Raw genomic sequence first — 14,801 nt, 5'->3', positions numbered from 1 at the left:
AACCGCTTTTGTGACCCCTGATGGGCTATATCAGTTCAAAGTAATGCCTTTTGGCCTACGCAACGCGCCAGGCACATTTGAGCGCATGATGGACGTCGTTTTTCAGGGATTTAAGTGGACCACGTGCCTGTGTTATCTGAACGACGTCGTTGTATTTTCGCCTACATTTTCATCCCACCTCGCAAACCTTTCCCAGATTCGTTCCCTCTTTCGTCGCGCCGGCCTCCAGCTTAACTCCTCGAAGTACCGTTTCGCGCGACGTCAGATCGCTATTTTGGGCCATATCGTTGATTTCCAGGGGGTTCACCTTGATCCCGATAAGATCCGGGCCGTGAAAGACTTTCCCTTTCCCCAATCTTGCCCCGACGTCCGAAGCTTCTTGGGGCTCTGCTCGTACTTCCGTCGATTCATTAAGAGCTTCGCTAACCTCGCCCGTCCCCTCACCGGCCTTTTGAAGAAAGACGCCACCTTCGTCTGGGGACCTGCCCAAGAACGAGCCTTCTCCACTTTGATCGCCAAGATGACCACCACACCAGTTTTGGCGCACTTTGATGTTGCAACCCCCACCGAAGTCCGTACTGACGCCAGTGGCTACGGCATCGGCGCTGTGCTCTCTGAGCGACAATCCGGTCAGGACCGTGTCATCGCCGATGCCAGCCGCCTTCTTTCTGCCCCCGAGCGCAATTACTCCATTACTGAGCGTGAGTGCTTAGCCCTTGTCTGGGCAGTTGACAAATTCGGTCCTTATTTATACGGCCGCCCTTTTACAGTTAAAACCAACCACCATGCGCTATGTTGGCTCTCCTCTCTGAAGGACTCTACAGGGCGGCTTGAAAGATGCGCATTGCGTCTGCAAGAGTATGATTACACCGTGACTTACGAGTCTGGCAGGTTACACCAAGATGCCGACAGCCTCTCCCGTTACCCCATTGGCCAGTGTGACTTGCTTGGCACTGCCACCCAAGCCGACCTGTTTTCTATCTCTGTCCTTGCCAACATGGGCGAAGAACAGCGCCGCAATGACAATTTGCGATAAATTATCGACCGCCTCAATTCCACTCTGTCTGATCCCTCGATGCGGCATTTTTTGCTCTCTGACGGAATCTTATATCGCCGCAGCATCAATCCGGATGGTCCCAACCTCCTACTCGTTGTCCCCAAGCACATTCTTCCTGCTATCCTTCATGAACTCCATGATCTCCCCCCTGCTGGCCACCTGGATGTATCGCACACATACGACCGTGCGCGACGTCGCTTCTTTTGGCCCGGCCTGTTCCGCTCCGTACGCCGCTATGTTGCAGCCTGCGATGAGTGTCAGCGCCGGAAACGCCCTGCTACTCTCAGCTGGCACACTTCAACCTATTGACGTGCCCCCAGAACCTTTCCATCGCGTCGGCTTGGATCTTCTGGGTCCATTTCCAGAGTCCACCTCCGGCAACAGATGGGTTGCAGTTGCCACGGACTACGCCACCCGTTACGCGATCACGGGGGCATTGCCAACCAGTACAGCTACAGATGTTGCGGACTTTTTGCTATACAATCTCATATTGCACCATGGTGCTCCCCGCCAACTTCTTACCGACCGCGGCCGCTGCTTTCTTTCCAATGTTGTCTACGACATTCTTTGGTCCTGCTCTACTAAGCACATGCTCACCACGGCCTACCACCCGCAGACAAACGGACTTACTGAGCGTTTCAACCGCACTCTGACCGATATGCTCGCTATGTACGTTTCCCCCGATCACCGCAACTGGGACCTCGCTCTCCTGTATGTTACCTTCGCATACAACACCTCCCGCCATGATACTGCCGGTTACTCCCCGTTTTACCTTTTATACGGTCGCGAGCCAAGTTGCCTTTGGACACGCTATTGCGTACTCCTGCTGCTCCGTCCTCTGAATAAGCCCAAGACGCCATTGCCTGTGCTGACTACGCACTTGCACGCTCCCGACTTCTCGCCTCGCAGGCCTCCCAGCAGGAGTTCTACAACCGCCGTCACCGCACAGCCTCTTTCTCTCCTGGCTCCCTCGTCTTGCTTTGGTCCCCATCTCGCCGCGTCGGCCTCTCTGAAAAACTTCTGTCCCGTTATGTTGGCCCGTACCGTGTCCTGTTCCAGGTAACTGCTGTCACTTACGAGATCGCTCCGGCCTTCCCGCACGCTTCCTCCCGCCACCTTCAACGTGATGTCGTCCACGTCTCTCGCCTGAAAGCCTACGTCTCGCCATGCCCCTCAACGTCATTCAGCACACCGTGACGGTGTTTTTCCGGACGGGGGGCCATGCAACGGATATTCACAGAAGACGATGTGAAGTAAGTGCCTGATTGGTGTGCGCGCGCTATTGTTCCGTGCCTCCTATGTTGTTCGCTCTGCGCTCCGGTCGCCCTTGCTGGTGACTGGCCTTGGGGAAACGTGACAATATAGACAAAAGAAACAGCAAGTTCAGGTCCTTGTCCAGGCTAAAATAACGCAGTTCTCTGATCACTGGCAGGCGAACTTCATCGTGATGCAAATAAATTGGGGCCAAGAAAATTCTGGAACCATATCAACTATGGTAGGATACAACTTAAAAAAACAGCAGTTGATAACATTCGGCCGCAGTCTGCGTTGTCTTGTATTACTCCGTTGCCCAATCTAACGGTTAACAAAATCAACTTTCTAATGTTTGACTATATGAAACAATCCACGTGTCAAAATTCTAGAGCTCGTAATTTTTTTCTTGTGATAAGCTTCTTGTTTAGGCACCACGAAACGTATAAGCAGCGGACTACTTTTTCGTCGTGGAAGAATTCTGTGCGCAGAGGCTGAATATGGGCGGAGCTTCACTGCAGACTTAAGTTGTATCGGACTATAGCTGGGTAAAACGAGTCAAAGAAAGCAGGAACAGATTCAAGATGTTGTGGGCAAATGTTTACAGAGGCACCACGCTGTGAACTACATTACGTCAGTTATAGCTCTGACGTTTAGGAACGACGATAACGTAATCTCCCCAGATGAGAGAGCAACACAGGACAGCCCAATAGAGAACAGCCTAGAACTCACTAGCCTTAAGTGGACAAAGGCGGATGCGAATATTCCTAAACCCACATCAACAGGGATGGACGAAATTTCAGTTAAGCTGATCATGAAGTTGGCCCAAGAAGTAAGGAAACGCTGATAAAAGCATTGCAGACAGTCATAACAGGTAAGTAAATTCTGCGCAGCTGGAGACAGAGTAAAATTAATTTGAATTAAAAAGGGAAAGGAGATAAGGTGAACATAAAATCCTTCCGACCGATTACGATAAAATTTGTTGTATAGAGGCTGGCACTCCAAGCGCTGAATTTAAAAAAAGCAGTCATCGGTAGAAAGCAACTGGATACATGGAGAACATCAGAACTTGCTCAGAAGGGGTAAGCGCTTAGATGATAGCCTGCTCGTGCTTACCCAATGCACAGAAAAAAGCTCAGGCTTAAAACAGACCTCTGCATTTAACCTTTCTGGACATAACGGTGCATACGACAATTTGAACAGGCAAATCTTCTGAATCATATTCAAAGATGAAGGTATCGGTCATGAGGTAACTGATTTTCTGCAGGAAATCTAGAGATAAAATAAAGTTGAAATTACGTGGGGAGGAATAAAAAGTACGACACCTTTGGAGGTATACAAAGAATTAAGGCTGGGTTGTCCTCTATCACCGCTGCTGTTCATGCGTTGTGTGATAAATATGAAAAGAAGGCTACAGGGTAGTTAAAGTGATAATCTTCTGTGCAGATTAGGCAGAAATGTCGCTGAGCAACGGCTGCAATGTTTAATGTATGCGGACGATATTGTCCTTTTAGCAGGTTGCCAGGAAGGTTTGCAAACTGGTGAATTGTGAAGACAAAGGAAACGTTGTTGGTTACAGCTTAACGCAACTTTCAGGTATAATGATTTCAACGATGCAACTGATAAGGTGCTTACAATACAAAGCCATGAAATGCCCAGAATGGCCCAATACCTTCGGATAGGGTTAAGCGAAGGGCTGATATACACGGAAAAGTATGAACAATCTGATCGGACAAAAGGGCGAAGAGATGCCGGGATAATGAAACATAGGTCATCATTGGGGAACAAAAAGTATGATGACAAAAAAATGCAAACAGCGCTAGACAACTGGACAAGAAAGAGCAGGAGACAAACGTGGCGCTGAACTTACAACTGAACTTGTCTAGTACCGTTAGAATTTTCTTGTGACGATGGAACACCAATTCGCCCAATCTGCCGTCCTTCTGAAAAGAGTATGAATTACTGAGAGGTATTTGGAAGTGTCGGGGCTTACGTTCGGCAATGCGGTTCTGTGCTTAAAGGCAGAAGTTCAGTCGTGATTAGAAACAAATAAGACAGCTGTTTCAAGATTAGCACTAGGTGCCCACGACAAAACCACAAACGAGGCAGTACAAGGGGATTTGGGCTGGGCATCGGTCGAAGCAGGGGAAGCTCAGAGTGAAATACTAAAGAAGAACGACTGAGAAAACTGGATGATAACAGGTGGGTGGCTAAGGTATTTAAATACTTATACAGAAAGAGCGTTGACTCACAGTGGCGGAAAAGAACTAGAAAACTAACCAGTAAGTATGCCGGACACGGGGAGGGAGAAAGAAAGAGCATTAAACGACAGGTCAAAAACGCGGAGGGTAAAAATTGGATTAATTCAATGGAAAAGAATCATAGTGTAGAACTATATCGATGCTGGAAGAGGCAGATCAGGAAAGAATTTTTTTATGATAACTCAAGAGGTAGTGCCCCACTTTTTGAAGATAGGTCAGGCAGCTACCGAAAAAAAAATTAACGAAAATGATGACACTTGTGCGGTGTGTGGCAGATCTGTAGAAAGATATTATCCCTCAAACTCAAATGTGATGGTATCCATCCGGGCGTAGATGCAGGCAAAGTCACCCTTACTGGGCCCTAAGGTTTAGAGATAAGAAACATCATGTAAATAAATATGCGGTGGAAGTGCGCAAAAAACGATTGGAAGATTGGTGGCTGAAGAGAAGGGAGGTCACATAGGGTTACAAGTGTAGGAAACCGTGTTGAATGAAAATTGCGAACTTTAATAGAAATTTACAACACAGTTAAATAGCAATAAAGCGGAAAAAAACGAGCGCGGTGGTAATTGCCACCACCCCGTTTCAAAGGGGACGCTCCGTCCGTCCGTCCGTCCGTCCGTCCGTCCGTCGGTCGGTCGGTCGGTCGGTCGGTCGGTCGGTCGGTCTCGGTCGGTCGGTCGGTCGGTCGGTCGGTCGGTCGGTCGGTCGGTCGGTCGGTCGGTCGGTCGGTCGGTCGGTCGGTCGGTCGGTCGGTCGGTCGGTCGGTCGGTCGGTCGGTCGGTCGGTCGGTCGGTCGGTCGGTCGGTCGGTCGGTCGGTCGGTCGGTCGGTCGGTCGGTCGGTCGGTCGGTCGGTCGGTCGGTCGGTCGGTCGGTCGGTCGGTCGGTCGGTCGGTCGGTCGGTCGGTCGGTCGGTCGGTCGGTCGGTCGGTCGGTCGGTCGGTCGGTCGGTCGGTCGGTCGGTCGGTCGGTCGGTCGGTCGGTCGGTCGGTCGGTCGGTCGGTCGGTCGGTCGGTCGGTCGGTCGGTCGGTCGGTCGGTCGGTCGGTCGGTCGGTCGGTCGGTCGGTCGGTCGGTCGGTCGGTCGGTCGGTCGGTCGGTCGGTCGGTCGGTCGGTCGGTCGGTCGGTCGGTCGGTCGGTCGGTCGGTCGGTCGGTCGGTCGGTCGGTCGGTCGGTCGGTCGGTCGGTCGGTCGGTCGGTCGGTCGGTCGGTCGGTCGGTCGGTCGGTCGGTCGGTCGGTCGGTCGGTCGGTCGGTCGGTCGGTCGGTCGGTCGGTCGGTCGGTCGGTCGGTCGGTCGGTCGGTCGGTCGGTCGGTCGGTCGGTCGGTCGGTCGGTCGGTCGGTCGGTCGGTCGGTCGGTCGGTCGGTCGGTCGGTCGGTCGGTCGGTCGGTCGGTCGGTCGGTCGGTCGGTCGGTCGGTCGGTCGGTCGGTCGGTCGGTCGGTCGGTCGGTCGGTCGGTCGGTCGGTCGGTCGGTCGGTCGGTCGGTCGGTCGGTCGGTCGGTCGGTCGGTCGGTCGGTCGGTCGGTCGGTCGGTCGGTCGGTCCGTAAATATTCCCGAAAGTAGGTGGACAGCCGTCGCTCATGGGTACGGCACCAACGGAGGTCATAGGTCCGGATCCAACTTGTGGCATATTGTTGTTTTTTGCAGTTCCTAATCAATTATCTTTCAGACATTACTTACTTACACTAATTACATTAATTACTTGCACTGCTAAGTTCTCACTGATCAACGCCACAAATTTTTCAAAAAGTTCCCCTGAACATTCCTTGGTTTTTAGTGTTGGCTTCCCTCACAAGTCTACTCAGGTAAACACAAAACAGCAATGATAAAAACTCTGTTCTCAGATGCGCTGTCACCGACGGGGAAGAAAAGGACAAACAAAGCGGAAAATACATTCCCGCCATATGCGAAGCAACTTCTGATTCTGTGATTGGTATGGAGGGGGTGCTGACTTTCCTGCCGTGCACCTCTTAGCCTCAACTATTTCGGGTAGTTTCTCAGTGCTCAAGGCTTCCTAACTGTGTAGTAATCACTCACTATTAACGCAAATTGATATGTTGGTAAATAAATTATCGTCATTCCGCGTGCTTATAGACATGCTGAGACATCAGTGAGGGGGCAACTAGGGGTGGTGTTCTCCCGGTGTCGCGTTTTGCGACATGTCGCATTAGGGCGGGGCCTAAAAAAGTGCGTACAGTTGCTCGAAGAAACTGAAAACGCCGCCGGATCTTTCGTCTGCGATGCTTTCATTCACTCCGAGAAGCGACAATTTACCAGTGTTGATTCACTAGCAGCAGTACTTTCGTATCTTTGATTAGTAGTTGTTAATTATAGCAGAGATGATTATTTTTTATTTCAAGCAGCATAATGCCATCTCGTCGCTGCGGGCAACGTCTGCTTCGTCGTCTGTTTACGATGGTGGAAAGTAAGTTCGCATGGCGAGCGGCAGCCCGGCTCAGCAGACGGTAATTTGGCCGCGCCGCAAGAATCCCTGCTTCCCTGCTGCTCACCCCGATGGAGGGTGAGGAAAGGAGACCCAGTGTTGTCGTGTGCCGACTCGCACGATAGCCGTGGCGACATGGAAAAGCTTCGTCGGTTAAAGCAAACGGGTCACGGTGTCCGTGGTCACGGTACTCGTCTTCGAGGCTCAAAAACCAGGCAAGGAGAGTGGGCTCTATGGCGTCCTAGGCCGTCGCCCGCACCATAGCCCGCACAAATCGCTTCAGCGCATTGCGTTGTTCGACTAACCGTAGTAAATTCGGGCGACGTCACGATGACGTTGCAAGAAGGCGGATCCGTGTCGTCACGCCGACGTCACCGCGGCTCGAGCCAGTGAGCGAAGAGCAAAGGCGACATGTCGCAAAAGGCTACACCGGAAGAATACCACCCCAGGATCCATTTCGCCTTGTCTCGGAAAAACTTTACTATGAGCAAACCAAAAAAAAATTTCATTGCCTTAGAGCATTACGTAGCTCTCACTATGAAACTGGAGTAAACAATTTCATTAAAAAAAAAAAAACCTTGTGGTCTGGCTGGTATAGTTCGTGTGAAAGTACGACGGGAGAAACAGCACCAAATAGAAGCCGAGGCAGAAGCACTGATCAAGAGTAGAAACTAGTGGCAAATAAGAATGGATGCGTTTCATTCCTGTCTTAGTTCTGTAAGGCTCACACGTATGCGGTAATTTTCGTGAATAATTATTTGTAGAAAACAGGAGATAAGAGAGTAGTATAAACAACCATACCAACTTTAACGAATACTTTATTATCTTAAAAAACTAGGTGCTCTTGAACACAGCTACCAGGCTTAGAAGGGGAAGAAATGATTTTTTTTTTCATCTCTACTTAGTGTTTTCGGATGAAAGGCGCTTATAACCTTTGAATACTGAGTGTAGTTTCGTGGGAAGACGCTTACTGCACTGGGCCTTATTTCTCCTCATGGGTAGCATATTTTTGATTCGGTTGTGTGAGCATAACGTATACTTGTCTTAACCAGTGATGCACCAATAGAACCTTTCCTTAAAACCTCTTTTTCTCTCCCTTTCAGCCTAATGTTATATGGAGGCTCGTAACAGACGACCTCTTTCTGAAGCTGCCTTCTGGCCACAGCAACTTGCTCAATGAAGTTTGGAACTTCCAGAGCATGCTTACATTTTAGAACCACGAGAGTGGGAACCTCTACCATGCAGCAGAATGTGAAGAGAGCGGAGCTTTCAAGGATGCATCACCTCCTTTCTCCTCGTGCACGATGGTTTCCCATACGGCGAATGACTTCCGAAATAAAAATGAGGTGCAAAGCAATGCAGACGAGGTGTAAGCTTGGCAAAGTTATTATTTCGTTGTCGTTACAGCTCAAGCAACGAGGCCGAGACGAGTACGCAGCGACTGACCTTTACTGCCACAGCTGAAATACTAGAGACTGTTAGTAGAGCGGACGCAGACATACGCAAAGGCATAGCGTCTTTCGACTGCGCGTGCGCCAAACGCTATTTCAAATCGAGGTTTGACGTACGTTCGTGTTACGTACATTGATTTTCGAAATTAGACTGCGTGCTCTTGCTTACGCTAGGAAAAATAGCGTTGTCAACATGGCGGCGCCCACGTCTGCCGCTTCAGAGAGAATTCGTCAGTGTTATTGGGTTTTTAAGCATATTCATTGCCTTTAAATGGTGCACGTGATATTCGCTTTCCCTCCTCTCGCCAACAGCAGAACGAATTCGTGGTAAACTTGCCCTATTTTTGATTCTGTGTAACAATTCCGCCCTTCTTAACCCTGACAAAACACTACTGTCTGTGGATTCGCTTGTTCTGGATTTTTATGCCAAGGTACGATTTTTTGCCAACTGTAGTCGTTTCGGCGGTAGGCAGAAGGGTCGGAAAGAACACAATATGATGTTTTTAAAAGCCTTGCTCGGTTCAATTACCGAAATGAAATTAGGCCCTGGCTATACTGAACTGGCCATGGAACTGGCTATCCACGCAGTACGACTAGGATAACCTTGCCTAAGTGCAAAAAATCTGCCACAAAATATTTTCACCATTTAACACCAGATGGCGCCACTGCGGCCAGCGCTATCGTTGCGTTCGAGCCGGCATACGATGAACTAACAATGCTCATGCGATATACAGTCTAACCTCCCGCTAAATGCTTGCGTATAACGTATGTAAGCCCTCATACGATATACTAAAAATCTCCTCTGTGGCAAACAATTGCAGATCAAAATGCACACACATAAAAATAACAAGAATGACGCTCCAAAATCAATTCGCATGGAAACAGTGACGCATGACCAGCTGACGCTGACCAACATGACGAATGACCAGCTCAGAAAGCAGTTTTCTCACAGAGGTTTCAGGTGGGGCTAACACATTGGTCTTGGCCACTGATCTCCACTAGTGATCGCCACCTAGTGGAGTTCAGTGGTCTTGGCGTCTATGAATCTCGCAGGCTTCAGTTGTCTCTCGTTATTTTGTGGCGGCTATATGTGAAAACATCGCGCTGGCTAAGAATGGGGTAACACATTTTCTTTCTTTCCTCCTTTCTTTTATTGCGAAAGCAATACTAGTTGCACTTTCAGCCCGTCGCGTAGCGAGGCCGGTAGCTACCAAATCAGCATATTGGATTGGATTGGATTGTGTAACCGAAGCATCAACACAAGTCTAACCACAAGCACCACCACCAGCTACACTACCAGCTGAACCATGGCGCAGCTACGCATATTGCTTTCGCAATCACCGGGCTTAACCAAGCTAAGCCACAGCCATTTTGTTTTCCGCGCAGTCCCTGCCAACATTTTCAGTTAAGGGCTATTGAGAAACAGCCGAGGCGCGCTAGGGAGCAGCGCGGACCCACGCCACCATCGCCTATGCGGTGGCGCTGCGGTCGCTTTGCAGGGCGCGTCGTCTGCGACTCTGAGAAGCGCAGCGGACGGTGGCTCGCGCGCGTGCAAACAACGTATGTAAGGAATACAACCGTAGTTTTCGCCTTGATTTCTTGTGCATTAATAAAACAAACCGGTTTCGCAACATTTATAACTATAACATCATACAGGGACGTAAAAGACGCGTTGGCAAACGACTGCTCGTCTCGTTGCGACTTCCTTGCTGCGCCAACATTCAGGAGCCGATATAGTGAGGGAATGCTCTGTTCCATCATGGAAGCCTAAAAGTTCGTCGTATCTTTAACCGTATCTTTAACCGTATTCTTTAACCGTATTCTTTAACCGTATTCTTTAACCGTATTCTTTAACCGTATCTGCATGCATGCCGGGCAAGTTAGTTGCGTTAGCCTCTTAGAAGCCGGTTGTTTTTGGAGCCTTCAGCAAGGTGATTTTAAAAAGTAAATGGGAGTTTGCACCCAGGACGAGGCTGAAAATTTCAGTAGGGCTGAGAAATTCAGTAGAAATTACTTCTCAGAATGTCAATCAGTCAATATTTTATTGATTAACACAAGTGGCTAGGACATGGCGAGGGGTAGTAGTTTATCAGGGACAGAGGAATAATTCAGGCAGGAAAACAAGGATATAATGAATGGTCTCAATCACGATATAAAGCTGTTTGGAGACGATCCTGACATTATCCTGCTGGGTGACATGAATGCCCCCATCCAGGATCTGGATGGATACACAGATTTTAACGGCAAGTTAATGCTAGACTTCTGTGAGCAGCACAACCTAGTTATTGAAAAGAGAGAAACTAAATGTGAGGGACAAACCACGTGAAAATTGTGTAGCAGGCAGACGACTATTGACTGCTGCCTAATGTCGCAGGACATCTATAGCAAGCTCGGGCTAAAGGAAATAGACGACGAGGGTGCAGCCTAGGACGTTACCATGAACGTATTAGTCAACAGCTGGGAACCCTGGCCAAAAGAGAAATGCAGATAGGCCACAAAGAAAACGCAAAATTAAACGACGAACGAATAGCGCTAATAGCAGCCGACATAGTGGAAACCATCTAGAAACGCTCTATGGAAAAGTGGGATTATAATCAGTTAGAGTTACTCACCACTACAATAATTGAACAAGTGAAAGGTTGGTTGGTTGGTTTATGGGGTTTAACGTCCCAAAGCGACTAAGGCTGTGAGAGACGCCGTAGTGGAGGACTCCGGAAATTTCGACCACCTGGGGTTCTTTAACGTGCACTGGCATCGCACAGTACACGGGCCTCTAGAATTTCTCCTCCAAAGAAATTCAACCGCCGCGGCCGGGATCGAACCCTCGTCTTTTGGGTCAGCAGCCGAGCACAATAACCACTGAGCCACCGCGGCGGCAAACAAGTGAAAGTAGTAAACCGGAGGAGAGAAAAAAGGAAGCCACGAAGCTGGTGGAATATGGAAACTAAGGAGGCCATCGAACAACAACGGGCGGCTTCAAGGGAACACAGAGAAGCAAAGAGGGCGAAGTTAAATGGAGAGGAAAAAGGCCAAAATGGCAAACGTATTGACATAACAGCAAGTTCAGGTCCTCGGCCAGGTTAAAAAAAACAGCATTGCTCTGGTAACTAGCTGGCTGAAGTTCGTGTTGCAAATAAAAGGGGGCCAGAAAATGACTACACCATGTTTCTGCGCGCGCGTGAGAACGGCGCCACGCGCCAGACGCTGCCAAATGCGCCCGTCTGGTGAGCGCACTCTCCTTGCTGGTCAGACATAAGCGAAATAAAAGTAAAATCCTACAGTGCTCCAGCTATATTAAGCCGCCAAACACGTGCGGAATCTCCTCTCCAGCGGCCAATAATTCGCGGTTCTCGCTCCATCGAAGCCACGCAGTCCAGCCTTCGTTTGCCTTAGTTTACGATGTTTAACGTCCCAAAACGACTGAGGCTATGAGGGACGCCGCAGTGAAGGGCTCCGGAAATTTTGATCGCCTAGGTTCTTTAACGTGTACTGCCCTCGCACAGCACACGGGCCTCTAGCATTCTGCCTAAACCGAAATGCGACTGCCATAGCCGGGTAGCCGGGATCGAACCCGTGTCTTTCGGGTGAGCAGCGAGTGCCGTAACGACTAAGCCACCGCGGCGGCCACTGGAGCGTTCATTTAAAGCGATACTAAAGCAAAATTTTAAAACTTAACAAGAACTCTGAAAATACATTCTCGGATTCTAATTACGCCGCAATCTAGCCGTCACTTCGTATATTTTTCAGAGGATGGTTTTATTTTCGATGTTTTATGAGCGTGTGCCAAGCCCTGCCAGCCGGCGCGAGGTGAAGAGCGTGACGTCATAACAACCTCATCCGACAGGCAACCGGTCGAGTCACGCGCGATGTCGCATTGCAATTTGGGTAGACCAAGCGATAAGGCTCTCAACCTCTGACGCTTCCGACGCGAAACCGACAAAACCCGCGAGTAGGAATGGCAATCGTGCTCCTGCGATGTTATGACGTCTAGTCGCAGCTTCCACAGGCGGCTGCCAGGTGCAACGATACGGCAATAAATCACGATAAAAACGTGCAATTTGCCTTTTTTCGCTAAAATGCTTGTCGTATTTATCAGACTTAGCTCTTTTTTACATGATAATGAGCGGGCCGCCTCGGTGGCTCAGCGGTTATGGTGCTCGGCTGCTGACCCGAATGACGCGGGTTCGAACCCTGCCGCGGCGGTTGAATTTCTTTGGAGGAGAAATTCTAGAGGCCCGTTTACTGTGCGATGTCAGTGCACGTTAAAGAACCCCAGGTGGTCGAAATTTCCGGAGCCCTCCACTACGGCGTCTCTCATAGCCTTAGTCGCTTTGGGGCGTTAAACCCCATAAACCAAACCAAACCAACACAAACATGTTAATGAGCAGCTCCAAAAGTTTGGCTCAGTATCCCTTCAAGCGTGCTCGCGTTGGTAGAACTGGTTGGTGTGCCGGCGCCTCTGGGATGCCATGACTCCGTCGTAAACGGATTAGTCAAGTGCTCCGATTCGACGGATGACCTTGTGCAAGCCTTAGTAGCCGACGCAGAGCTTTTCGCACAGTCCGCGCCGGCGAACGCATGGCTGGGGACATGCGCGGACACCCAACTTTTATCATGTTGCTTCGTCAAAGATTGCATACTTAAGCTGTTGGTCTTGGGTCCGTAGCCGAACAAGCCGTCGGCCAGCTTCTGCGCGCTGCGAAAAGGCGAGGACTTGGATGTTGCCTACGTGCGGCTAAATCAGAGACGCTTAGATGCTGGTCCCTCGTGCCAACCTTGTAAAATTTCTTGTACCAGGCCACACCGGCGGGCAATCGCGGCGTAAGCTATGGTAATCTAACCGAAGTCAGCGCAATAAAGATTTCATTTCGGCGTCCCTTCTATTTTCTCAACCATTCTTCATGGCATTTTGACCACCATGTGACGTTCACGATATATAGCAGGACCACCATCTAGTATCTGCACAAGATGTGATATGCTGGTGACAACGCCCTGAAGAAGAGACGAGAAGACAAGTGAGGCTGAAATGAATTCTTTATTAGGCTGACTTCCTGCCACACCGGAGTGAGCAAATCGGCGGGCGGCGACAGCAACGAGTGCACTCGGTGGTAATCGACGAAGAAAATCACCACCGGTATCGGTAGCGCTCACAATTTAAAAGCTGACCAAACTTCTTCCATATACCCCACGCAAAGCAACCACTGCAGTCGCCATCAATAATCAGCTGGGCATGGCTGCGATAATTCGAGATAAATATGGTCCCATCTTGGGTCACAAACAAAAAGGTAAACGTGCGTGCCGTCGGAGTTGAACATCAAAAAATATATATCAGTCGCGGCGCAGTGACGTGATTCTGAAGAGAGCTAACGACTTGGGTGTTGACAACGTTTTTGCGGACCTTACATATTGTGCTGTTAAAATAAATGAGACGATATGGGAAAGAATTAGAGTGGATGCTTGTAATGAATAGGAGCATTTATTAGCGATGCGCTTATCGCCCGGGGACCAGCCTAGAAGTTGGTGACTGCGAGAAACGTTAGAGCGGACATTAGTTTCAAAACACGCACTACCCTAGTTATCCGCTGGTCTTCACGGATCAGCCAGCCTAGATGCTGGTGACTGAAGGGCTGGAGTGAACGTTAGTTCTGAATACAGCTACTACTTCCGCTTTGGGCCAGTCGCCAGGGCTCAGGGTAGAAATTGAAAAGAAGGCTTAGAGCGGACACAGTTTTGAATACGGGTATGGCTTTAGCTTAGCTTCAGCAGTAACGAACCAAACAAGAAGTTAGCGATAGAAAGCATGTTTTGAGCGGAAAGTAGTGTTTACTATTGGTAGAACTATAGCTATCCGCCTGTTGTCAAGGCTAAACCAAGAAGTTATTATTTAGAGGAGGGTCAGAGCGGCCTTAAGTTTTTAATGCGGGTACTATTTCGGCTACGCTCCAGTAGTGATGTTATGCCAGAAATTGAGGACAGGGAGAAGGGTTATGCGGACACTAGTTTATAATACAAGTATCATTTTAAGCCTGCGTCAGCAGTCAGGAATCACCCCAGTATTGATGACTGAGAAAAGCGTTTGAGCGGCCACTAGTTTTGAATTCAGGTAAATACTATAGGTATGAGCGGTTCGTTGGGGATCAATGCAGAAGTTGCTATTTCAGACACGTTTGATGCACTCTTTTATAAATGTCACGTGAGGTGTAATTATTTATTTACCCATATTGTAGAGCCTTTGTTGGGGCTATTGCTCGAGTGGGATTAGCAATACATACAAAAACGGCGGAATACATCATCACCATCAACATCCCCAGCTTGACTACGCCCACTGCGGAGG

At 49.5% G+C, this 14,801-nt stretch overlaps 1 protein-coding gene across 1 annotated transcript in view; it reads left to right on the top strand.

The window, feature by feature from the left end:
* LOC149337289 (transient receptor potential cation channel subfamily M member-like 2) overlaps nucleotides 1–8,230 on the top strand; it is a 350,682-nt gene extending 342,452 nt beyond the window's left edge. The window contains exon 28 of the mRNA XM_089554378.1: nucleotides 8,120–8,230. Coding sequence (XP_089410504.1) covers nucleotides 8,120–8,230 — 111 coding nt within the window. The remainder of the gene's footprint in view (nucleotides 1–8,119) is intronic.
* Nucleotides 8,231–14,801: the final 6,571 nt, after the last annotated feature.

This window comes from Amblyomma mixtum, chromosome 7, assembly GCF_055824585.1.
Source record: "Amblyomma mixtum isolate Tamu chromosome 7, ASM5582458v1, whole genome shotgun sequence".
Lineage (NCBI taxonomy): Eukaryota > Metazoa > Arthropoda > Arachnida > Ixodida > Ixodidae > Amblyomma > Amblyomma mixtum.
Note: the sequence above shows the minus strand (reverse complement) of the source record. Positions and strands in the feature narration are given on the sequence as shown.